Source organism: Carettochelys insculpta, chromosome 2 (genome assembly GCF_033958435.1).
Source record: "Carettochelys insculpta isolate YL-2023 chromosome 2, ASM3395843v1, whole genome shotgun sequence".
Lineage (NCBI taxonomy): Eukaryota > Metazoa > Chordata > Testudines > Carettochelyidae > Carettochelys > Carettochelys insculpta.
The window spans coordinates 69,680,672-69,707,705 of record NC_134138.1 but is presented as its reverse complement, the minus strand read 5'-3'; the positions used below and the strand labels follow the sequence as shown (position 1 = coordinate 69,707,705).

General features: G+C 43.0%; 1 protein-coding gene across 2 annotated transcripts; it reads right to left on the bottom strand.

Moving 5' to 3' along the window:
- TTPA (alpha tocopherol transfer protein) lies at nt 1-27,034 on the bottom strand. 2 transcript variants are annotated; one of them, XM_074985756.1, is made up of 6 exons: nt 26,761-27,034; nt 12,752-12,905; nt 10,042-10,235; nt 9,895-9,954; nt 5,930-6,040; nt 1-2,993 (listed from the first exon to the last, which is right to left on the bottom strand). In XM_074985756.1, the coding sequence occupies exons 1-6, from the start codon at nt 26,959-26,961 to the stop codon at nt 2,817-2,819; spliced, it is 897 nt and encodes a 298-aa protein (XP_074841857.1). In that variant the 5' UTR covers nt 26,962-27,034; the 3' UTR covers nt 1-2,816. The 2 variants fall into 2 exon arrangements, with proteins under 2 accessions (XP_074841857.1, XP_074841858.1); XM_074985757.1 differs by lacking the exon at nt 9,895-9,954 and having other exon boundaries at nt 26,761-27,031.

The window sequence follows — 27,034 nt, the reverse complement described above, 5'->3', positions numbered from 1 at the left end:
CACCTAGATTATATAGTTCTTTTTATTAAGTTATTAGAACATGTACAAAATTATAAAGCAATTTAGTGTATTGACAGTCAGTAGCAAGTTATATCTGCATTTATAAAAAGTTATTTTTGAAAGGCACTCCTGCTTCAGTCACAGTGGAATGAAATGTATACTTTGCAACTCAAAGCTGCCTCATCTTCCTTCTGCAGGTGTAAAATAATAGCCCTTCCACGCACCTGACAAAATTCACTAGTGAGGTAAGATCCAAATCAAATTACTCCTAATCAAATGTTCATTCTGTTGTGATACAACAGGTGCAACCATTAAAAACAGAGTAAGAGTCCCATAAAGAAAGTAAAATCACATGTACCCCAGAGGAGAGCTGCCAATACCTGTAACTCTGTTGCAATACCATTTAACATGAGTCTGGGGGATTTTTTGCTGAAGGGTTACAATGTAAGTTCAGCACTCTCTAGTGTTAAACAAAACCAAAGCCCCACAGCTTCTAAAACCAAATTTTACTTTCATTTACAGGCATGAGAGCCAAATGAAGTAAGCAGGGCTCCATATCTATAACTGAGAATAGATTTTGTCTCTGCCAAGTAAAATAGCTACAATAGAAAGGTTTGTTTTCTTGGAAATACTGAATTTTCAGTTAATTTCAATAAATTTTTGATGACGTTTCTTTTCAAAGAACTTAAAAAAAAACAAAACACACACACAGTATACTAAAGGGCATCTGCTTCCAATTCTCAATAGAAATACATTTTCCCCAGTAATTTAGAATTTGAGTTGTGTAACTGGGCACTATACAAGTTCCTGGTATGTAATTAATTATTATTATTATTATTCTATTTGCCTATTAGCAATAAGTATCTTTCAGAAGTTCTTTCTTCTGAGGAGATAACTGTATCATGCCACAAGCTGACTCTGATAACAAAGCATTATGAAAAATTCCTCTGACTAATTTGAAGGTTAAAATGTTTTAGAGCAGATTACAGATCAAACAAAAGATGCCCAGGACAATACGAAAAACTGCACGAGAAGGTGGAAAAACAAAAGATTCTTATTTCTGTGTTAGCTTTAAAAGGATTCTGTTCTTTGGTAATAAAAGTGTATCACAGCAGCGGAGGAAGCTACTGCCACTTTTCTTTTATGAGCACTTTTGATGGAGATGAAACAGCCTGAGTGGTATCACTGATCATCTGATCTTACATACGACTTCACTGAGATGTTAACATGGCTCTCTCAGATTCTCCCTTGCACTTCACTTTAAACAACAAGTTCTTGGAATCATCAGTAGATTTGATATTTATAAAAGAGAAGCAAAATAAACATTTGAGTCGACATTACAAAAACTGTTCTTGTAAATGTTTTAACATTAGAGTCCATAAGGAACAGTTTACTACAGAGGTCAAACAATTCCTGTCTCATTGAAGAATTATAAGAGCTTGCAAGTCAGTTTGCTAAACAAAATCAAAGTACATTTCAGTTTAAATAGTCTATTTTATTGCTGGGTAACACAGGTAAGAAAATGTATCGTTCTGTTAAAAGGTATCATTTGTATTTAGTTAGCATCCTTTAAGAACTGTTTCTGGCAGAGATGTCAGGAAAGTTTTCTATTTCTGTAACTGCTGAAGAGGAATTGGGCTCAACATCAGAACACATTTTAAAGCAAGAATAATTTTCTGCCAGTTTCTAGCAAAATGCATAGGTATGGGAGATGCTGAATGCACCTAGCAGTTCCTGGTAAAAAAGGAAGGTGCTTGGCTTCTCACCACAGCAAGCCCCCACAGAGCAACAATCAGTGAGAATACTGAAACCACATGACAAGTTTGTTTCTGTGATCAAGTCCATGAAGCATAACCTACTTTCTTCCTCTCAACAAACAGCCCAGTCCTTGGCATTGCTAAGCACCCTTTACATCCACCCACAGGACGTCAGCAGGAGTTAAGGGTGTTTGGCACATCACAGGAGCTGCCTTGTAACTTATCTAAGCAGAACCACTGATGTCAGGGAAAGAAAAAAATCATTTTTCAAATTTAATTTCTTTAACCACATGATCTTTAATAAGTTTACAAGGTGTACGTCCCTCTGCAATGTTAGCAGCTTACCATCGTACATGCTCGCACGGATAGGTGCGGCTCATTGCTGTGCCAGCTGCTGCTGCTGTGTTCCACCATTGCTGACAAGTTTTCACCAGAAGTGCAAGCTCAGCTGGAAACACGTCCACGAGAATCAACCCAAAGACCAGCCCCATTTCCTGCTAATATTAATCCTAAGAAATTCACTATTTCAAGCCAAAAAGACTAACGCCAAATCAGATGCACCCTGCAGCTCCCAAAATTACTTGGCTCTTTATGTCAGTCCATCAACTTAAGCAGCTGCAATGCAAGAGCTGAGCATATGGTTTGTATTGAGTCATCACAGATTGGAGCTCCATGAGAAAAGAGCTAGAGAACTATTGTTCTCTGCAGTACCCTACATGCACTATCCAGCCTTTGGGCACATATACAATCTGTTACAAACAGTTCTGCGTATCATCCCTCTCAATCTGAAACTCATGAATCTCTATATTAGCTCTGGGATGCAACTATTACTTCATCTCCTCTTCAAGCAAAAATGAAAATGGTATCTTCCTTCCTCCCACCCCCAACAATGGTCTACTAGATCTTTTACTCTGGTTCCTTTTACAGTATTGTCAATTCTAAATGGAAAAATTGAGGTTGAAGTTCACTCTGCCTGCAGTCATAACACCAGGAATTAACCACAGCTCTATTTTGAGAGATTGCCTCAATACAGAGATGTTACTTTTTGATGGGGTTGCCTCACTGGAAAACCACAGAAATACTCTGAAGATAATCCACAGATTCCATTATGAAGTCAGTCCACTCTTGAGAAAGGTCTTCCATGGAGGCTCCATCCCCACCATATTCCTGTGGGAGAATGCTGGCTGGGAAGTGATGTGTTAGACTCTGTATGTAATCACTGCCATGCATGTACACCTGAAAAAAGAAAAAGATGCTTAAAAATGGCTTTCCAGTTTACATAATACAAACATGCATGTACTTCCACCTGAACTCCAGAATAGTTTGTGAAGAAACTGGAAAGGAAAGAACCTCCCCTCAGCTGTGGGAGCTGAAGAACAAGCCAGATTTCACTAACACGCTGTGTTGTCAATACTTTTATTGATTGGTCACAGTGTACAGTGTACATGCTTCACTACTGTCCTAGAGCTCCCAAACTCAGTGTTTGCTGCTAAACAGTAACAGAGAGGTAGCACTATATGTTTTGTTAGAATACAGATTAACCATCAGTCAAGTAGCACTTTCAAGACTAACAGGGTTGCATTTCATCCTGAACTATGCAGCAAAAAACAAATAAGCAGTCAACTAGCACTTTCAAGACTAAGAAAATAATTTATTAGGTGATGAGCTTTTGTGGGGCAGACCCACTTCTTCAGATCTGGAGATCTGCCATTTCCAGTACAGCACTGACAATTTTTATAACAGAGATGCAAAAAACCAAACCAAAAAAAAAATCCAAACAACTCCTCCCCCCCGCCAAAAAAAAAAAAAAATAATCCCAACCAACCAAAAAAACCCTGACAAATCAGATGATACATACTACTGAAAGGTGGGGCAGTGATATACCAAGTGTTCTCCTTGAGATATTACAAATACCAAAGGTAGGGAAACTGTCTTTGTGGTGTGAGGTTATTGAGCCTTAACAGAGATAACAATTACCTCACACACTACAAAAAAGTTTCCTTACCTTTGATATTCATGATGATCTCAGGCAGGACACTTAGTATTATGTTCCCCTCTGTTCCCCCCTCCCTGCTTTCAGTGCTGTATATTTAACTTGTTCATTTCTTCTTTTTCTGGATCTCTGTGTTATAAAACTGTCAGTGCCGTACTGGAGATAACATGTCCAGATCTGAGGAAGTGGGTCTGCCCCATGAATACTCATCACCTAATAAATTATCTTCTTAGTCCTCAAAGTGCTACATGACTGCTTATTTGTTTTGTTTGCTGCTTAGTTCAGGGTGAAATACAACTCTGTAAATTGATGAAATTGCAGTGATCTGTGTCTTATGCTGCTGCAAACATTGAAACCAAGGACCAATCTACATAATTGAACTGCATGTTGAAACTCTGTAATCCAGGTGGAAGGTAAAACAAATAGCAATGGGCTTAATCTGCTGCCAGGGTGATTTTGTTTAGATATCAGAAAAAACATTCCAGCTATAAGAGTGGTTCCACTCTGGAATAGGCTTCCAAGGTAGGTTACAGAATCCCCACTATTTGAGGTTTTTAACAACAAGCTGGGCACCACTGGGATGGTCTAGGCTTACTTAGTCCTATGTCTACACGGGGTTGGAGTTGATGACTTCTTGAGAACCCCTCCATCCCCGATTTTCTACAACTCTATGGCCACATCTACACTGGCCCCTCCCTTTCAAAAGGGGCATGCAAATGTGCTGGGTCAAAATGCAAATGGCGGTGGATTTGCACATTCAGCATCTCATTTGCATAACGGCAGCCACTCACATTCTGAGAGTGCTGCTTTCGAAATGCAGAACAGCTGTGTAGATGGGGTTCCTTTGAGAGGAAGGCCCACTTTCAAAAGCACCCATCTTCCTACATTTTTTCAGGAAGAAGGGTGCTTTTGAAAGCAGCACTTTTGGGATGCAAGTGGCCCTATTATGCAAATAAGGCACTGAATATGCAAATCCATACCTCATTTGCATTTTCAATCTTATGGATTTGCACGCTCCTTTCAAAAGGGAGGCATGAGTGTAAATGTAGCCTATACGATACCAACACTTATTTCTGGTTTGGCAACATGTAAGAGAAAGTATTTCTAAATAGGTTAATTATCTCAGTCATCTCAGATGTTTTCTGTGGATAACACTGCATGCACTGCCAGTACCTCTAAGAACGTCAACTATTTAAAATGTCTATTACAGTAGAACAGCTTTGTCGTCATTTCTCTCTCCTGTGTCTTATTACAGCGCTTTTAAAGTGTCACACACTGCTTCCTGCCACAAGCATGTTTCTGGTCCCTAGTTCTTAACATTTCAACAAGCTTTTCTGCAAAGGTATGACACAAAAACTTCCTTTAACACAGCACAATAAAATGAGTGTATAATTAATTGTCCTTGTGCTCAAGGTTGGAGAAAGTAAGACCTCCTCTTGAAGCCAATGGGAAGCCACTTCAACTAGTCACTTTGGGGTTACCTGGCCTGGTTCTAACTGTAATTGACCCCATTGACTGTAATGACTTCTATTCTGCTTCATCATCCTTGAGGTTCTCTATTCTCCCACTTTCTTTGGCTCTTTTTCAGCCTAGTCCTGCTGTTAACTAGCCACTCCTACTCTTTTGCATGGAACCAAGCAAGAGCAGTCCTGCTGGAAATCCTGATGTGCCGCCATACTCAAACATAACCTACAACAGCTATGTATTCCTTTAAAGTCACTCAACAGTTTTCAGCAGTTGAAATTTGAACCTTTAGCCTGACCTAATGTTACTGTGCAGGATCTTTAGAGCCAGACCTGTGTCTTCCCGTATGTTTGTAGAGGTGCACACCGACAGCAGCCACTGAGTGAATCATCTTTTGAAGCAGAGAGATCCAGGTTTTATTCTGAGTTCTACTGCAGACTTGGTGTGTAATTCTGGGCAACTGACTTCACCTCTTGGTACTCTGGTGTTCCTTATCAGTAAAAATGGTGGTAAGACCAACCTCACAGGTGTATTGCAATTCTGAAATCATTAATATTTGCACAGTGCTTACAGAGTCCCCTACTGAAAGTTCTATACAAGTGGAAAATACAAAAAAACTGATTTATCCTACTCAATGCTCTGACCTGCAGGACCCAGGATCCAAATGGAAATTATTATTGTAAAAGAAAAGAAATATGTATTTATGTTCACTCACCCGTTGCTTTATTTTGTCAGTGAGAAAGGGCTTAATTAGAGCCAAGACTGGGTGGAAGAATAAAGGCTCATTAATGAAGTGGATGCCACGAACTTTTAGTGGAAAGGAATCCTGCCAACATACAAAGGAAAAAAAAATCATCATTGGCATATTGTATTCTTCTGGGCAAGTCTGTGAGAAGTGCTTTGAACACAGGTTAAGGTGGTCATCTAAACATATTCCTCTCATTGCAGTAGGACGGGTCACTTCATTACAAGGGGTGCATAAATGTGGGCAAGGACTTACCACAAAATCTATGCACAAAAAGAATGCCCAGAATGCATTTTTTTAGGATTAGATTCTATTTTGTAGCAGGCTCCTAGTTCTGTGCAACAGGGATTGAGCTACGAAGTTACACAAGAGCCAGTCAGGCAAGACTTTTGTTCGACTGACAATTCACATGGCAGATTTTCAAAGGGGGTATTGTTGGCTAATTCGTTGGTAGCAAGGGTCAGATTTGTCAAAAACAGACTTGGACTTGCAAAACAACTTTAAAAAAACCTCAGACATGCTGTAAATACATTTTTTAAGATTACTTTGAACAAAATCTTTTCTTTAAAAATCATTGCAAAGAAAGAGGAAAATAAGTCTGAAAAGCCTAAGGCTACAGTTACACTAGCAAGTTTTGTCAACAAAGCCCCAGTCTTGTGGGCAAAACTGGTGGAAAGTCCACACACAAAATGCATTTTGTTGGCAAAACTCAGTACTTTTGCTGGAAGCGTTCTGCCTCTCAGCCATGAGGCACAACTCTACTGTTAACAGATTCTGTTGACAAAAAGGCTGTGTGGATGTACTGCGGGGAAGGGGGGAGGGCCTTCTCTCATCAGACAGCATCCAGAACAATGGGCAACCCTGTTTGCTATGCCTCTGGGTGCCTGTTCTGTCAAGAGAACAGCTGGGCAGCCCAGCTGCTCTGTCAGCAGAGCAGAGTGCTTTCCTGAGTGGCTGCACTCTATCCACTGTAGTGTAACTGCAACCTAATAGAATATGGTTTTTAAAATTAACTAGTATGGCTTTTGAAGTCAAATTATACACAAATTAAATGAATGAGATTTGTCACATAGAACCAAAACCTGGGGTCAGTGGGAGTTTTGCCTCAAATGGGAATACACTTGAACCTCTTTAATCTGGTAGTCTTGGGAAACAGGCTATGGACTTTTCTAGACAATGAGTGTTCGTTATAATGAAGAGTAAACGAAGTATTGCTAAAGCTTTTGTATGTACAAATCATTAGAGTACTGTACACATACAATGCATCATAAAATGAATCTTTACTATACTATTATTGCCATATATAATTAAGCAGAAAACCACTAATTATACAGTACAGTGCTCTGCCATGTCTCATGTTTACAAGTTAAATTTGTGCTAGACAGTACAGTTGGTGTGTAGTTTTTGTTTTGTTGCACTGCATTTAAATTGTTTTGGTACCATCAGTATGGAGCTGCAGCTATGCAGGGTCCGAACCACCAGGGTTCTCAGATTACATACACAACTGTGGATTAGTGAGGTTCAGGTGTATAGGCTCACCCGTATTGTAAAACTTTTTTGTTCTTGGGGCACTGAAAAAAAATTACAAGTTACAGAGAATATCAAATGTTACTCTGATTGAAAATTCATTAGACAAGTGCAATAGCTTTAGAGGTTAAAAGGAAGCATGGCCAGCACTCAAACACAATTTCATGCATTAAATGGAGAAGAGCCTCCATTCATGCTCCATCTCTCCCGTTCCCTTTAATTTTCTTCATGCATGTGTGGAATGAATTATGTTACATGCACCCATATGGAAGTGTGTGGTTGGGGTTGGGGTTGGGGCTGGGGCTGAGGATGTGCGTGGAGGCTCAGGGCTAGTGCAGAGGGCTCCAACATGGAGAGGAAGGCTCTGGGGTGTACCCAGGGATGAGGGTTTCAGGCTGCAGAGGGAGACTCTGGACTAGAGGAGAGGGTTGAGATGACATTTCTTCTGTTCCATTAGAGCAAATTGTTTAAACAAAATGGAGTTATGGAGCCTTGGATTCCTCACACCTGAGTGCTCTGGGGCAACTGCCTCTTTTGCCCTTATGTTAACCCAACACTGAGCACACCCGTCGTTAAAGATAACTGCAAGATACACTTAAGAAACTATACCTAGAATGAGGTCTAGCAGAATCTTCCCAGAAACTAGCACCATGTGAGATGGGGAATCTACAGGTATTGTAACCAGACGGGTGAGATTATCCGCATAAAATGAAAAACAGATGAGAACAGAGAGCCTGAGGCACAAGACTAAGGCTGTGTTGACAACATGCTGTCACTAGAAGTCAGCAGGTGTGAATGCTGTTTGTTGGCACTTTTGCTGACAAACTATGTCTCATCCCCATGAGCGACTTTCACTTTGTGGGCAGCAGAGCGTGCCTGCTGACAAAGCAGTGTTTATACTTGCAAAACTTTTGTCATTCAGGGGAAGGGTTTCAGAACATGCGAAGGACAAAAGTTTTGTCATTCAATTGCAAGTGTAGCCAAAGCCTAACGCTAGGCCTACACTACAGATCTTAACGTGTTACTGCGGTACCAGGTAGTCACCCTATGTTGGCAGGAGAGAGCTCTCTTGCATGCTCAATTGAAAAACACTTCTTACAAGCATTGGCAATTATTTCAGCAGGAGAGCATTGCCCACTGACCAATCGACACTGGTGACTGTCAGTGAAACATGTGTCAATCAGGGGTGTGCCTTTTCACACCTGACAAAAGTGGGCAGTCTAAAAAAGCCAAGCAGTAACCTGGGAACAGTGTGATCCTAGGGAAAGCTGGAGAGAGAGAGAGTGTTATTGGGTCTCCTAGCTAGTGAGGTTTGGGACCGTAAGCTAACTTGTCTTTTTCTTAGCTCTTACTGTGATCAAAGGAGCAGGACTTCGTACATTCCCTGTAGAGAATACCAAACCTATATTTTTTTTTGCTTCCATCTGGAACAGCCCCAGCCCCAGCCCCCTGAAAGTGAGCTAGCTGCTTGGGTCAAAAAGAGGTATCCCTATTATTTTTATGCTATTTTTCTTTTTCTACATTGCTATTAATGTCTCTCTCTGTGTCCTCATATTTGTTCATGCAGTGCAAGAGAAAATAAAGTTTAAAAAACAAGGAGCTGAAAGTTAGGCTCTTAAATTGTAATGTTTTCAGATACAGATTTAGGAAATTACATTTTTTTAAAATCTTAACCAATGTATTACTTTAAATACCACAGTGAGAAAAAGGGATCTTACTTGAACTGCAAAGCACAAACAGAAGAAATGTCTGTGTGAAAAAATATCAATCCAACTTATAAAAAGATGGGATGAATATATAGATAATAAGTTTAAGTACTACACACATTTTAGTTTTATTTTCTCCAATTCCTTATCTGAAATACTTTTAAAAGTTTGAAAAGCAAAAAGGTAAATTCCAATACCGACATCCAAAAGTTTCTGGCAGTGGGTACTGGATCCAACTTTCTGGAATTACCAGGCACCTTCTTTTCCCATCCAAAACAAATACTACAGTTACCAGGAACCAGTTCACTGCTTCAGATGCAGGGGAACTCTCTCCTAGTGACATCAGCCATGAGATAATTCCTCTGTTCAAGATGGCAGAAGCTGCATGATGCCAGCCCATTTAATGAAATTCTCAGGTAGAAATTATACCAGAAGAGTCAAGGCTGTTGTACCAAAAGATCAACAACCTGCCTCTGATTCAGCCTCTAACCCAAATCCTTGCCAGTCCAAAGCCAGATACCATCTAGTTGCTCACCTCCACATAATATTAGATATTGGCTTTATTAGTATCAATTTCTTATTGCAGTTACTGGCATTTTAAATATGTAACTAAAATTTGAAGGATATTCACTACCAGATAAACACAAATGGAAGGCAAATCAAACAAACTTTAGGTTTAAAACACTCAAGTGTGCATCTCACTTTTAAGAGATCTGGAGAGGACCATTTTGTTCTTTCAAGCTGTGTTACCACAGCAAGGACCTACATAAAAAGGAACAGGTATGTAATTTAGAATAGAAATATTTTAGCCATTGCAATAAACACATTAAAATTACACCTCAAACCTACCGTGAGCACGGCAGAAATCCTCTTGGCCACTGTTGGACTGATCTGAAATGCATGAGCAAACCGCCACCCTTGAAGATCAAAGATCGCCTTGACTCCATTCTGTTGCGTCTCTCGCTCTCTCACAATGAGCTCTGATGTGATAAGGCTTACACGAAATACATCATATGCTGTAAATATCTTTGGATCCCATCGTCCTGAACAATAAATAGACTGTATTGCATTACCACACAGATACTGCATACCCATATACTATCACAAGTTACTGTTTCTAATGCACCCCCTTCAACCACGATACAGTAAACAGCAATACGGAGTATTAAGTCACTTCCTTTTCTTCCTTTAAGCCCTCTCCTGTTCTGTAATAAGTAATTTTGTCAGCATAGAAGCTATTTACTCTATACCCCTGTAATTCATCTTCCACCCTGAATCACTCTCAGTCTTTGCAATTCATTTCTACTATCAGGAGACGACCTGCTGAGAAGTTTTCTGGAAAGAATCTTGCAACGCCTGTTTCAAGAATCACTTACGTTTGGCCCCGACAGTAGTAATTAAATTGGTAAGTCCCTAACCAAAGTTCCAGAGCATAATATCGAGGAGGGAAACACAAAGGCTTCCCCTCAACCAACATGTTAAGATGATAAACTGTCTTGTCTGCACTAGGCTAAAATGACCATATCTGCCTATACCAAAAATGGGACACCTGGTAAAATTGCTCAGACTTCAGTGAGTTCAACTGAAATCAGACCTATGCACTGCAAACATTCAAAAATATAATTGTTTACCGAGTACCCATTAAAAAGACATACTACATTTTTATAACTAATAAATATATAGATTAACTGAACTGAAGTTAGCCAGAAGTTCATAATGGAGAATGCTATGTGCTCATGCTTTCTAATGCAAAAGCTTTTTTCTTGTCTTGCAATGAGGTGTACATAGCATCATAAAGTCAACATTTACTAGTTGTAATCATGTACATGTGGCTGGAAGCCAGGAATGGGGCTGCAGCCTCATGCTGCAGGGAGTTTCCTGGATCCCGCCAGCTGGTCAGTTTCCAGGCTCCCACCAGCGCAGGGCAGCCGGGAACCAGGCTGCCACTTGGTTTCCAGTTCCCTGCCACTTGTGGGACCTACCAGTCACGAGCTGGTCAGCTTCCTAGGTCCTGCAAGCAGTGGGGCACTGGGAACCAAGTGGCAATCTGGTTTCCCAACTCCCTGCCACTTGCAGAATCTGGGAAACTGACCAGCTCATGGTTGGTCAGTTTCCTGGGTCCCAAAAGTGGCAGGGAGACGGGAACCAGGCTGTCCCCTAGTTCTCAGCTCCCCACCACTCTGGGAGCCTAATTCCTGTCTCCCCCATGACTTGCATGAAAATTTGAGTTATGTGGAGGTTGCAGGAACACAACCCCCATGTAACTCGAGTGTTTATTGTATTTGGCCACAGCTACTGAACAAGGTCAAAGAGAGAGCTTCTCCCATTGACCTCCCTTACTCCTCGCATCTCTCAAGGAGTACATGAGTTGACTGTGACACCTGAAAGGTTGATTTCACATGTCTGTACTAGGCACGCAAAAATGAACCCTGGAAGATTGACCTTCAACAGATTGATCTTCTGAGCTACTGTAGATGTAGCCTGAGACTTGAACAAGTTAAAACTGCCCTTTTTAACTTGTGAAGACAAGGCTTGGCTCTAGCACTGTCTGGGCCTGATCCTTACTGCAACAGAGAAAAATAATAATGGTAGGATGCTAAATAAAATAACTCATGACAGAAAGCCAGGCACCTTCCCCCCTGCTTCCCCCACAGCAGGGCCAACAGGAAATGAGCACTAAATTATTCAGTTATGTTAAATGGGATAGATTAATATTAAAGGTGTATTTACCTATGTCACCAGAGAGTGCATTTAAGCAAGTGCTTCAGAGCCTCTTTGCAATATACACTAATACTGACAGCCCTCAAAATATCTTTTTCTTCTATCCAGCTCTCAAAGCATATGTGAGAGTTCTTCACCAGCATGCTACCTATGTTAAGGGTACCTAGAGGACTTGAGGAGACATTGCTGCCTGAGCACATTAACTTGCACCTCCTGGTTTAGATTAGATTAGATAATCTGTATAGCACCTTCAGCGAGTCCTTCTGAAAATGCAAATTGGGAAAATGTATTTATTTATTTAACCCACCCACCAGATCATATGGCCTCAGGGGGTTCTTGATACAGAACACTCAACTTTGGTGTAGCCAAAAAGTTTTGAAAATCCTTCAGGTGTCTGTCAGTTGGATTCTTAAATAGGCACACAGGCAGCCATGTGCATCTACCCAACATTACCAAAATGTTGGGCTTAATGCTGAACTTTAACAGGTTTCTAACCCTTGTCACAGAATTGGGCACTTAATCCAGATGCCAATTGTGTTCACATCCAGTCAGTAAGTATTGGTCTTCACACAAAAACTGTACCAATTTAACTTCAAGTGGTTAAAGTAACATAACTCCCTCTTCGCACCTGGAGAGGACACTGTTACATATTATGAAGGCAGTGGTTTACTATCATGCCTGTGTCCACAGGGGATATATAAATTGTATCATTTTAAGAAGTTGTACTATTTAACTACATCAGTAGGAAAAAAAATCACACCCCAACCAAAGGAGAGTTATACTGGTATACAAAAGAGTGTGCAGACAAGGCTTCAACCACAAAGAAAAAGTTACTTACCAATTCTATAAACAAGAACTTTGCTGCCATGTGGGTCCCTTGATCTCAAGGCTCCATGATAACCAGCATGCAGGAGATCAAGAACAGAGGAAGGTTGTAAATTTGCACTTAATTCAGGGCACTCAGCTCTCCACTTGTGATAGTTCTTCAGTAACTGAGGAGAAGAGAAGCACTTGTCAGATGAGCATCAGTAGAAATGAAAAGAAAAAAATCCAGTCAAAAGGCAAAAAAAAAAACCAGTACCTTGGAGAGATGGGTACAAGACACAGAATTAACATGTTAGAACTTCCATCATTCCAGTGCTTCATTATTTTATTTTTTACTTTCAGCAAATGAATCTTCGCAGCAGAGCGACTGCCAGAATGGACCACGCCTGTGGATCAGAATTTTTTCCAACAGGGGCCAGGACCAGATATTTCAGAGGAAGAAGCAACAAAAAGACTACTACAGTTAGTTCAGAAGCAGCCCATACAGAAGGCTTCCTCCTAACTGTCCATTTTACCAGACAACAGGCACCTTTTTGGGGTTGCAGGGGATGTGAGAGAGAGGGACCTTGGCTTTCCATTGAGTGACAGAGAATGATGTCTGGGTCTTTTTCTGCCCCGAGTTAACAGTGACTTTAGAACCCAATTTGTTAATGGTCGGCAATGATCACTTAATGCCAGGGGTAGATCAGTAAAATATCCTTTTTGCAATATTTTCTACACAAAACAAATAGAAGCGGACTTGTAAACTGAGTCCTAATTTAACTTGATAATATGCCAGGGTCATTCTGGGGCATGTTGAATTAAGATGACACACAAGAGAAATTCCTGAACAAAAAAGTGTATGAAGCAATATTAGCGGACACAAACCTTTATTAATAATTCCACTGGACTGATTGTTGAACCACTGCAACAGGATGTGGCTATTGGCACATACACAGTACATTTTCAAAGACAAAGATTGTTAGCAGGTTCATTTACATAATTGGTCGGACGTGAAATAATTCAGCCTAACTGGTATTTATTAAGTAATGACAGAGCAACACAAAAGGTAAATACAACTCCCCCTTCTGAGGGCTGCTTCACAGCTTAGTCTGTTCCAACCTGATTACAAACTCTGTTTTATATCCCACTTCTTTACAATATTTTACTTGCCCATTACATTCTGCAGTTGGTTTCACACTCACCTTATCTAATCACATTGACCAAGAAGGTGATATTCACAATTCCAGTACACCAGCAAGACTGAGGCTTCCTGTACAGTTCCATTCTATATGCAATGTGATTCTCCTCTATGAGAAATTTCCCATTATTTCTCTATGCAAACATTTACAGAAGTCTGGTTCAGGCTTGGTACCTAACTCAGTTCCTCAAACTATTTTTTTTTTTTTGCTAGTTCAGTTACTATTTCAGTATTTGTTGCTCATCCAACAGAACCAAATTCATTTCTTATTTGTCACACTTTCTAGCATATACGTCATTTAAAATACTCTGTGTAGCTGCACATATAAAAGCTCCTACAGGCAGCCAGGGTAGGGCCTTACATATTTATCACGTTTGTTACTAGTGCTCTCAGATTAGCAAAACAAATCTAATTATCCCATTTTCAAAGACATCAAAAACATTTCTTCTGCAGCAATTAACTTCGTGAGTAACCCTACCAGATCTCTCATCCCATTTTTCAAGCACCCTAATATCAGGGCTATTATAATAGCCAATAAAGTAGCACAAAGTATAAGCTTTCCTACTCTTCACTTCTATGCAAGAATCTAACTCTTCTAACCAGTTTTTCCAGGATCTTGAACTGATGACTATGAAAGAGTCAAGGTAAAAATGCAACCTTCCTCTTCTGTTACTACTGGTAAGCTAAAGAGGAATGTTTACCGAGAGATTACTGACTTCTTACTGCTTCCTCCACTTTCAAGTTGTCCTTTGTCTTTTTAGACAATATATTTTGCTGCATATTTTCCCCCCTCCTCTTATGAAGTTAGTCTATTTGAAAGGCATCTTAAACTGTCAAGAAGGAAACTGATGGAAAAAACCCAGATGTACCACCTCTAGTAGACCCAGCAAGTACTACCTCTATAGGAAGAGATACATTGACTACCAGTCACATACCTTTCCACATTTGCCAAAATTATTTATTCAGTAGTGACTAAAGATCTTAACCACATTAGTGCTCATCTTTCTTGAGCACCGTATAAAAGGTGGCAAATGATCATTCCTGAACCACACAATTCACAGTCAAACCAGCTTTAACTGTTAAGAGTTGTAATTAAGTATATAAATTAGCTCTTAGGCTAGGCTAATAATACTTAGAGAGTTTTATGAGGGGTGTTTATATTTGTAGTATGCAAGAAAATAAGCTACTGGTAATTGAGAGAGACGTGATTAGCAAGTCACTCTTCTGGTAAACAGCAGTCTGGAATTTAGTATTATGCTCATTTTACTTCATGTCTGGCTCCTTACAAAGTGCACTGATATGCAATCCTGAACACTGTGTGTCACGCTTGAAAAAATGAACTGGCAACACTAAGTGTACTTTTTTCTGTTGTCCTTCATGCGTAGAAGCATAAATCAGCAGCAAACATTGCAACATCCCTTATCATAATCTACAAGTTTTAATTTCTGCCTTTTTTCCCCTCTATTAGTTGTGTACAAATTTTCAATAAATTAATCTATTAAAAAGGACAACTACTGTATATAGCTAGTGGGTTCTGCTCACGAGAATTAAAATCTATAAAACCTGGGTGCTGCTGGTAGGAACCAGGGTGTGGGGGAACACAGTCCTGTCCATTATCTAGTAAAGCCCCCTATCAGTAAATGTTCCTGCCAGTGCATATTTTAGCGACAGCAGCCAGCCGTGATTTAAAATCAGCAGCGTGTGTACCTGCAACATCAATGACACAAAGTCAAATTACACTTGGCCAGAACATTTCCCTACAAATCACTGAAGATGGTATAACTAATCTTTTTTATAACTCGAGATGCCATGAGTTAGTGTCGGATACAACTTCCATCTATTGCTACTTGTAGCTAAAAACCACCAAGCACTCAGTCCTACTATTTTGCTCACACTAACTAACATCTTATCTTGCGAACAGTTCCATGGATTTTAATGAGACTCCTTGCGGACTATGAGACTACTCCTGAAATATTTAGTTCCTGTTTTAAAACTGAAGTGTAAGCTTATCTTTAAAGGACATTTTGAGTTATCTTGAGAAGGCATGTAAGGCTCAATCCTGAAAATTTTGCTCAAGCAAATTAATCCTTATTCTTCTGGGTAGTTTTGATGCAGTGGCAGTGGGAGTTAAGGCCTTCAAAACCAGATCATTCTTACTGAACAAGGCTCTGAAGAATAGCTCGCTGTTATCTTTAAAATAAGTCTCGAGTTTAACATAGTATAAATTGACTCAGGGTCAAAGATTATTTGTTGAGAGTTTTGAAAGGACTCTCTCTTCTACTAAGGGAAAGGTGCACTCAGTCTATACACTGGCTAGAGAGAGCTGCAGGTGTCAATGCGGGTGTAAGAGGGCCAAGCAACCCCATAAATAACAGGTTCCCATCTGGTTTGTAGAAAAAACGTAAGAGTGGAACACACAAAACCAAGCAGTTCTGTAGCCCTTAAAGACTAATAAATGTATTTGTTGGGTAATGGAGGTCTCGTGGGCAAGACCCACTCATTCAGGACAGAAGAATAGTTATTGTATCTGAGGTAACAATTAATACATAATTATACTGGTTGCTGTGACCACAGTAGGAAAAGGATCTATTGTCAACATTTCTAAATTGTCATGGAGATTGTTTAGCTAACTGTGGAGTCCCAACTCACCTATTTTCAACACCTGTATATAGATGCTTCTGTTAGGCACTAGAAAAATTGTATCCCACTTTTTGCATGCTAGCAGTTGGCCACTTTGAGCTCCAATTAAAGAGATGGAAGAGAGTAAGAGAGGCCTTATTGCTGACAGGTATGAGCAGTGGGTCGTTTTCCTTGTCTGAATGGATGTAATGGAAGCAGCTAGAGAAGAGGCTTGGCTTGGGCACAGCAGAAAGCACAAGGTGAAGGGCAGGAATTTAAGAACAGAACCACAAGGGTTGACTTATGCAGAGCCTTCCAAGTGAGGGAAACTTTTGAATCAATGAGAATAGCAAGAGGAAGTCTGTAAAGGAAAACAATAAGGATGTAATTAACTCACAGCCCTGCCCCCATCAAGCCTCCCCACTCCCAAAAGACAAACAGGAAGCTTATTTTCCAGAATGTGTTTAACCTGCACAAAGATAAGAAATGTCAAACTCCTATCTGCCATGAAATCTGATAACTCTGCTGGTAGAATGCCTAACATGGCAAGGCAATAGGGCCCCAAATGTGGCATTTCTATTTAGTGCAGTATCACCTCAGAACACAACATAGCTGACTCTCAAGTGAGCTTAGGAAAGTGTTCAACATGGCAACGATTAAGTTTATTTCATCACAACCCTGCCATTTTCCACAGCAATCTTCCTATATTTGTTATTGATTCAGTGAGCATTTAGGAGAAAACTGACTACGATGTCTTGCTTCGGATCCACGTATCACTGGTAAAACAAAACAAAAACCAGACACTGCAGTCTGTAAGGTTATTAATACTTTGTCTCACTCTTTACAGATCTAAATAGCCAGCCACTGTTGTGAGAAAAACTTACAGGAGAAGATTTAGTGACAGGGTCCTAGAGCAGTGGTTTTCACAGAATCATAGGGCTGGAAGGGACCTCAGGAGGTCATCTAGTCCAGCCTCCTGCTTCAAGCAGGATCAACCCCTACCTCTCTAGGCAATGCATTCCAGTGCTTCACCACCCGCCTGGTGAAGTTTTTCCTAATATCCAGTCTACACCTTCCCCTCTTCAACTTCTGACCATTACTCCTTGTTCTGCCATCTGACACCACTGAGAACAGTTTCTCACCCTCCTTTTTATAGCTCCCCTTCAGGAAGTTGAAGGCTGCTATTAAATCACCTCTAAGCCCAAATCCCTCAGCCTATCCTCATAGGTCTTGTGCTCCAGACCCTTAATCATTTTTGTTGCCCTTCGCTGAACCTGCTCTAGCAAATCCACATCCTTTTTATGCTGGGGGGCCCAAAACTGGACACAATATTCCAGATGTGGCCTCACTAGTGCTGAATGAAGAGGAATAACTACTTCTCTAGATCTGCTCGAAATGTTCCTCCTAATGCACCCGAGTATGCCGTTAGCCTTCTTGGCTACAAGGGTACACTCTTCATTCATATCTAGCCTTTCATCCACCATAACCCCTAGGTCCCTTCCCATCGTACTGCTGCTGAGCCAGTCAGTCCCCAGCCTGTAACAATGGTTGGGATTCCTCCGCCCCAGGTGCAGGACTCTACACTTTTCCTTATTGAACTGCATCAGATTTCTTTTGGCCCAGTCCTCCAATTTATCCAGGTCCCTCTGGATTCTCTCTCTGCCCTCCAACATATCTTCCTTTCCCCCTAGTTTTGTGTCACCTGCAAACTTGCTGAGAGTGCAACCCAGTCCCTCATCCAGGTCATTAATAAAGATGTTGACTAACACCGGCCCCAGAACCGAGCCTTGCGGCACTCCGCTTGAAACAGACTGCCATCCAGATACTGAGCCATTGACCACTACCTGTTGGGCCCGACCATCAAGCCAGCTTTCTATCCATCTTATAGTCCAAGGATTCCATCCATATTTCCTTAACTTATGGACAAGAATGTTGTGGGAGACTGTATCAAAAGCCTTGCTGAAGTCAAGGTCTATCACATCCACTGACTTCCTCATGTCCACAGAGCTTGTTACCTCGTCATAGAAGCTAATCAGATTGGTCGGGCAGGACTTGCCCCTGGTTAATCCATGTTGGCTACTTTTGATCACTTTCCCCTCTTCCAAGTGCTTCAAAATGGATTCCTTGAGGATTCCCTCCATTATTTTCCCAGAGACTGAGGTAAGGCTGACAGGTCTATAGTTCCCTGGATCGTCCTTCTTTCCTATTTTAAAGACAGACACTACGTTTGCCTTCTTCCAGTCATCTGGTATCTCCCACGATCTCCAAGAGTCTTCAAGGATAACGGCCAAAGGTTCAGCAATGACCTCTGCCAATTCCCTCAGTACCCTGGGGTGCATTAAATCCAGACCCGTGGACTTGTGCACATCTAGTTTTTCTAGATAGCTCAGACCTTGTTCCTTCCCCACACATGGCTGCCCTCCACCTTCCCATACCGCATCATCTAGGACAGTCCTGGGGAAGTTGACTGTCTGTGAAGACTGAGGCAAAAAAAGCATTGAGTACTTCAGCTTTTCCTGCATCATCTGTCACTGGGTTACCTCCCTCATCCAGTAATGGCCCCACACCTTCTCTGATAACCTGTTTATTGTTCACATGCCTGTAGAAACCCTTCCTGTTACTCTTCACTTCCCTTGCTAGCTGTAGTTCCAATTGTGCTTTCGCTTTCCTGATTACTGCCCGGCATTCTCCAGCCGTATGTTTATACTTGTCCTTAGTCAACTGTCCACATTTCCATTTCTTGTATGCATCCTTTTTGAGTTTAAGCTGACTAAAGATTTTCCTGTTAAGCCAAGCTGGTTGTCTACCATGTTTGCATTTCTTCCTAAGCAGCAGGATCGTTTGTTCCTGTGCCTTCAGTAAGACTTCTTTTAAATACTTCCAGTTCTCTTCAACTCTTTTCCCCTTCATCTTTGTTTCCAAGGGATCCTGCTCATCCGGTCTCTTAGGGAGAGAAAGTCTGCTCTTCCGAAATCAAGGGTCCATATGTTACTGCTCACCCTTCTTCCTTTTGTCCGGATCCTGAAATCTACGATCTCATGGTCGCTGCAGCCCAAGTTCCCTCTCACTTCTATTTCTTCTACTAGTTCTTCCCTGTTTGTGAGCAACAGGTCAAGTTGCGCACAGCCCCTGGTCAGTTCCTTCAGCACTTGTACCAAGAAGTTACCCCCAACATCCTCCAAAAACTTCCTAGATTGTCTGTGTGCTGATGTATTGGTCTCCCAACAAATGTCCGGATGATTAAAGTCTCCCATGAAAACCAGGACCTGTGATTTGGAAGCTTCACTAAGCTGCCTGAAGAAAGCCTCATCCATCTCCTCTCCATGATCTGGCAGCCTATAACATCACCTCTGTTACTTCCACCTCTAAGCTCAACTAACACTCAACTGGATTTTCTCCTTCCTCACACTGGAGCTCTGAGCAATCATACTGCTCCCTCACATAGAGCGCAACTCCTCCTCCTTTTCTCCCCTGTCCGTCCTTCCTAAACAATTTATAACCTTCCATGACCGTGCTCCAGTTATGCGAATCGTCCCACCAAGTCTCTGTTATTCCAACCATCTCGTACTTGTGTGACTGTGCCAGGGCCTCTAATTCTTCCTGTTTGTTCCCCAGGCTTCTGGCATTAGTGTACAAGCATCTTAGAGAAGGGGCCGATTGGCCCACTTTCTCCTCTTCACCCAGGAAACCCACGTGATTGTTCCCTCCTCCTTCCCCACTTACCTCCGGGCTTGTGTCACCGTCCCCCGACAAACCTAGTTTAAAGCTCTCCTCACTAGGTTTGCAAGCCTGCCCTCAAAGATGCTCTTTCCTCTTTTAGTAAGGTGGACAGTTTTTAAACTGGTGTGACGCGGCACACTGGTGTGCTGTGAGAATTGTCCAAGTCTGACCTGAAATTTCATCAATTTCCCCTCAGCACGGCTCTTCGCAGAGACACCACAGGGGGAAGTTTATGACCCCTCGCCAGCTGGGGCTCAAGCAGCAGGGTAGCCTGCTCCCTGCTGTGACAAGGGGAGAGGGAGGGCAAGGCCAGTTGGAGCTGGGACATGGTTTAAATGCCCGCATACCAGATGAAAGGGGACGGCAGGGAGAAGCAATGTTTATTAGCTATCAATTCAGCTGAAAAAGTGGGCAAGCCATCTTATTGAAAAGGTTGGGAACCATTGTCCTAGAGCAGCGGGAGCCCAGAATCTTCCAATGTTTTAAAGTTCTGATGCTACAAATACTTGGAAAAGGACAATACTGTGCTCCTTGTAAGCTGTAGGCTAGGGAGAGGGTACTCATTCAGAATGAGGGAGTCTCCAGTCAAATCCTCTTCAATTTAAGTTAAGAATTAATGCACCTATCTGTAGATTAGAAGCACCGATACTGAATTAGAAGCACCAATACAGACTTCTTCCATAAAGTAGTTTGATGCAAATCACTGTAATTATTGCAGTAGTAATATCTGACCCCTGCCTCCATATTCTTCAGGGTAGAGGGAGATTTGTTACTACACAGGTGTCAACAAAATCAATGATTTGATTGGTACAACTGACTTCCTTGCCAGTGTTATTCCCCAGCTGATGACCATCCTGCCGGCTGCCTTTCTGAAGTTGCATAGGAGAAAAAAAAAAAACTTCCTTGTTTGTGTATTCAGGCCACGCTACACCCCATGCACCACTTCTGCGTCAAAGGACTTCTCTGTTCAGCCCAAAGAAAACAAGTCCCTGCTTATACTCCGTTTAGATGCAGCCCTTTCCTACTCATACAGGTTTGCCCTTTGCAATCCTTTACAAAACATTGTTCTGCTACCTTCTCTTTCTACCCTTGGAGTCTTTGTTTAAATTGTCAGGGCATGCAGTCTCGCCAGCATTTTAAGAGTAAGATTTGGGAGTCAGAGCTAAGCAAGCAGTACCACCTCCTGCTGGCCAAGCACGAGTGCACATGCCAGTACAAGGGACATCCGCAATTCAAGCCGTACAAGATTTCCCACTACAAGGGTGAGAAGCTGCCCTGTGCACAGCTGGAGGAGCTCATTGGCTGAGGTGGGTTAATCCTGGGGATGTGGGGGCAGGTTTGGAGCTGAGAGGAGTTAAGCCTGGAGATGGTGGACTGGTTTGTGGACCAAGCTGGCGGGGCAGAGGGTTGATGCAAACTTTGCTCCTTCCTGCTGAAGAGTCCAAGGGTGAAAGTAACAAACTTTCTAACTGGTACCAATCATTGTGTGTGCTGCTCTTAAAACAGGGATTTTATTATTAATTATACATTATGAATTTTTACATTAATTACATTAAGGACTGCCACGTATTCACATGTATTGCAGCTCTTGAAGGATTGATTTTGGAACTGAATTTGGAAAAAAAAAAAAATGGCTCTTCTTACTATTTTGGTTGCAGACCCCTGAAACGGGGGTTCCGGGGTCTTGGTGCAGCGGGAGCAGGCACGCTCCTCCTCCAAACCTTCTGTACTCACTATCTGGGCAGTGGAAGCTGGAACGGCCCAGTAGTTTGCTCTGCTCTGCCCCGCCCTGCCCTGCCGCCCTTCCTGGCTGCTACACTTGGCTTCTCTGTGGCAGCTGGAAGCAGAGAGTGCTGCACTTCCTTCTGCCGCAGAGAAGCAAGGCACAGCGGGTTGGGAAAAGACAGCATGGTGAGGTGCAGCACGCTGCTGGGCCACACTGACTCCTGCTGCCCTAGTGGTGTTGGGGGAGCTGCCCCCTATGTTGCCACACCAGGCCCTCCTCCTGGATACGTTGTTCAGGGGAGGGAGGCCAGGGGACAGAGCAGGGGCTGGGTTTGGGAAAACAGAGCCTGCTGCAGGGGGTGTCCTAAGCCCTGCACTTGGGACACTGGAGGGAGGGTTTGCCTCAGGCCCTGTACAGCCCTTGGGACAGCCTCGTGTAGGGTGCATATATGTATAAATTTCCAAACTTGTGTTATGTTTTTGGATGACACCCCAGACACATTGGTATCAACCCTGTTTAGCCTGCTTGATAGCCCATTAAAGGACAGCAACTATACAATGAACTCTCTGACAGGAACCAAGAGAGGTACTTTATGAGTCAACAGCAAGGCACGGTTATGCCTGTAGATACAGAACACTATGGCTTCCATGCCATGTCCTGGGCGGCTTGTGTTTGGAAATGAGGAAACACAATCTGCATGGCAAAAAGAGACTATAGCCAGGTCTACACCAGGGGATAAAAACTGATTTGAGGTACACAGATTCAGATAGGAGAATTGCATAGCTGGAATTAATGCATCAATTTTTGCCATTCTCCACACAGTGGGAGGTAGATGGGAGAAACTCTCCCATCAAATTCCCTTATTCCTCATGACTGCCAGGAGCACTGGTGGTGCAATGACAGTTTGATTTAGCATGGATCCACTAGATGTACTAAATTGAACCCTGGAAGATTGACTGCCAGCACACTGATCTTCCCATAAGTGTAGACGTACCCTATTAAAGAAAAAAAGAAAAGCAGCTGCATCTTCTCCATTTTGTCTTGGCTCCTGTTTCTTACCCCTGGAGTAACTTGTGTACAATCTGAAGCTCTAAACAAAAGACTGAATGACCCATCCAAACAGGGAATGGTAGTTTCAGAGGGACTTTCAAGCCAGCAAACTCACCAATACTGCCAACAACCTGATATATTGACTTTGAAGTCTTTGTATGTGCGTGTCTGATTTACCAGTTAACTCTTTTGCTCTTTTTTCTTTACAATAAACCTTTAGTTTTATACGCTAAAGGACTGGCTGGTAGCGTTTTATTTCGGGTATGATACAAATTCATACTGCCCTGGTAATGTGGCTGACTCTCTAGGGCCAGGTGAGGGAATGGCAGTGCAGGGAATGCTCATGTGGAGGCTTCTGCCGCTTCTCCTTCCCCTGCAGCGTCCATTGGCTGGATTCACAGCCAAGGGGAGCAGCAGGGCATGGTGCCTGGGAGTGGTGAGGCATGGAGCCACATATGCCGCTAAGGAGCTATGCGGTTAAGTGGTCCCCAGTCCTCACACACCCTGCTACCCAGACCCCACTTCTGCATCCTCCCTCCAACCCGGACCTGGCACACACAGACCGCTCCTACACCCTATCTCGCACCCAGACCCCACACACTCACCTCCTCAGCCCACTCCCAGGAAGCCACCTCCCACACACTGAACCCCTCATTTCTGGTCACATCCCAGAGGCTGGGGGGGGGTAGTTCCAGGGGGGCTGGAGCATGAGGGGAGTAAAGTTGGGGGGGGGCACACATCAGGCAGGGTTTTTTTGCTTCTCACTTTGTATGGCCCCTCACTGAATTTTCTGTGGCTTGGTGGCCTCCAACCCAAATAAGGTTCTCCTCTCATTTAGGACCAGAAGAACACTTTGTATATGGGAACATAAGAACAGCCATACTGGGTCAGACCATAGGTCCATCAAGCCCAGTATCCTGTCTTCTGACCGTGGTCAATGCCAGGTGCCCCAAAGGGAATGAAAAGAACAAGTAATCATCAAGTGATCAATCCCCTGTCACCCATTTCCAGCCTCTTGCAAACACAGGCTAGGGACACAGTCCATGCCCATCCTGGCTAACAGCCATTGATGAACCTATCCCCCATGAATTTACCTAGTTATTTTCTAAACTCTACTATAGTCTTGGTGGTCACAACATTCTCCAGCAAGGAGTTCCACAGGTTAACTGTGTGTTATGTGAAAAAATATTTCCTATTGTTTGTTTTAAACCTGCTGCCTATTAATTTCATTTGCTGACCCCTAGTTCTTGTGTTGAAGGAGTAAATAACAATTCCTTATTTGTTTTCTCCACACCAGTCGTGATTTTATATACCTCCATCATATCCCCGCTTAATCATCTTTTTTCCCCAAGCTAAAAAGTCCCAGTCTTATTAATCTCTCCTCACATGGCAAACTTTCCATACCTTTAATCATTTGTGTTGCCCTTTTCTGAACATTTTCCAATTCCAAGATACCTTTTTTGAGATGGGGGGACCACACCTGTACACAGTATTCCAGATGTGGACGTACCATGGATTTATATAAAGGTAATATGACATTTTCTGTCTTATCTATTCCTTTCTTAATGATTCCCAACATTTTGTTAGCTTTTTTGACTGCTGTTGCACACTGAATGGATGTCTTCAGAGAACTATCCACAATGACTCTCTTTCTTGAGCAGTCACAGCTAAGTCAGACCCCATCACTTCACATGCATAGTTGGGATTATGTTTTCCAAAGTGCATTACTTTGCATTTATCTACACTGAATTTCATTTGCCAGTGTGTTTCCCAATCATCCAATGTATTAAGATCATTTTGTAGCTCTTCAGTCTGCTTGGGACTTAACCATTTGGAGTAGTTTTGTGTCATCTGCAAATTTGACCACCTCACTGTTTATCCCCTTTTCCAGATCATTTATAAGTATGTTGAACAGGACTGGTCTCAGTACAGACCCCTGGGGGACACCACTATTAACCTCTCTCCGTTCTGAAAACTGATCATTTATTCCTGCCTTTTGTTTCTGACGTTTTCCCAGTTACCAATCCAACAGAGGACTTCTTCTCTTATCCCATGACAGTTAACTTTGCTTAAGAGCCTTTGGTGAGGGACCTTGTCGAAGGCTTTCTGAAAATCTAAGTACACTATACTCACAGGATCCCCTTGTCCACATGCTTGTTGACCCTTTCAAAAAATTCCAATAGATTGGTAAGACACGACTTCACTTTACAAAAGCCATGTTGACTTCCCCTCCCAACAAATTGTGCTCATCAACGTGTCTGACAATTCTGTTCTTTACTAGAGTTTCAACTAGTTTGCTCAGTACTGAAGTCTGACTGACTCGCTTGTAGTTGCCAGGATCACCTCTGGAGCCCTTTTTAAAGACTGCTGTCACATCAGCTATCCTCCAGTCATCTGGAACAGAGGCTGATTTAAATAACAGGTTAAAAACTACAGAACTCTTGGGTGAATACCATCTGGTCCTGGTAACTTATTACTGTTTAGTTTATCAGTTTTAAGGCTTTTAAAACAACTCCTCAACTTACTAAACCTAGGTGTTGAATGGGAACCAGAGAACTGGAATACAAAAAAGGCAGCTATGGGATTTCTTTTTTTTAACTTCTTGATATCCAGGTGATGGGGAAGGGAGAGGAGGAGGAAGGGAATCAGGAAAAGTTCTCCCTGTAAGTTGTGCACTTGTGAGGACACTAAAGAGATTCAGATACCTCCCCCCAGGTGCTTACTAGAGTATGCAGAGCTAAGTTTTTTGTTTCTATTGATGGTGCACATTTGCACATGTCTCAGTATGCAGAAAAAATATTCTGCACATAGAAAAAAATCTGCTCATGGATGGAAGAAGTTTAGTGGGAATGCTGAACGGGAGCATAGTTTTGACTGATTTTAAGAGTTTAAATTTCATGATAATCACCAGCTTGAAGAGCATCTGCTCTCCCTTTACCAGTTTGCCTTGACCTTGGCCTTTGCAGCAAAGGTGACCCCAGGCATCCTGCCTCACAGAGCACATGGAAGAAATTAGGGAGAAGATAAACTTGGAAAGCTCTGCAATACGTAGGCTGGACAACACACGCTCCAAGCGTCCAGTCCGTCTGATGAAGTGGGTTTTACCCACAAAAGCTTATGCCCCAACACAGCCCTTGGTCTCCAAGGTTCTACCCGACTCCTTGTTTTTACAGCTCCAGAGGAACACGACTGTCCCTGGGACACTGTGCTACAGGCGTGAAATGACAGAAAGTGATGAGTCACTCTGTGCACTTCCACAGCGTCCTCTGGGAGACGCGCAGCCCTGGCAGGCTTTGCCAGTTGGAAGGTGGCACCCTTACCAAGCCAACTTCTACAGTCCCCATCCCTACTAAGGGCCACAGCCATGTCCTTCCCTCAGCTATCACAGCACTCAGACCAGCCCCTGAGCCTGCACTGGGAGTGGCCCCTTGACCTCAGCAGGGCTCCCCACAGGCGTCTGCCCAGCCACCCCCCGGAGCTCTTGGCGAGAGCCGGGCTTAGCCCCTTTTGCTGCGTGTTACCTTAAGTCTTGCAATTGCGCCCGACCCAGGCGGCTCGCACTCGCCTCTCCGCTGCGCAGAGCCCGCGTTGGCAGTACAGGGCACCCACTGCTAGGCACCCGGCGCCCCAGCAGCAGAGATCAGGCCCCGTCCGGGCCCCTGGGAGCGCGCACACCCAGCCAGCCAGCCAGGGGGAGGCGCTGGGCCCCTGCTGCAGCCCCGCTTACCTTCCAGGCCAGGGCCAGGTCGAAGTCTCGGGCTCGCAGGAACTTGAGCAGGAAGGAGTCGGTGAGAGGCAGCGGCCAGTGCTGCCCCCGGTCCGCCTCGGCTCGGCGCCGTAGCTCCGCCGCCGCGGCCCGCAGTAGCGGGGAGCTGTCGGGCAGGCCGCTGAGCTGCCCCAGCGGGGCGGCCGGGCTCGCCTGAGACATGCGGGCTGCGCGGCCGGGCGCTGCGAGCTAGCGAAGGGAGGGGTGGCCCCCTCCTCCCGGCAGGGCAGGGCAG

Bases quoted from the DNA above. Each gene is read 5' to 3' on its own strand.
- TTPA (XM_074985756.1), bottom strand. From the start codon at position 26,961: ATGTCTCAGGCGAGCCCGGCCGCCCCGCTGGGGCAGCTCAGCGGCCTG. The intron at 6,041-9,894 runs GTGAGATGCACA...GTATGTTGGCAG, and splicing joins CCTCTCCAGATCTCTTAAAA to GATTCCTTTCCACTAAAAGT. The intron at 2,994-5,929 runs GTGAGTGAACAT...TTCTTTTTTCAG, and splicing joins CTGACAAAATAAAGCAACGG to GTGTACATGCATGGCAGTGA.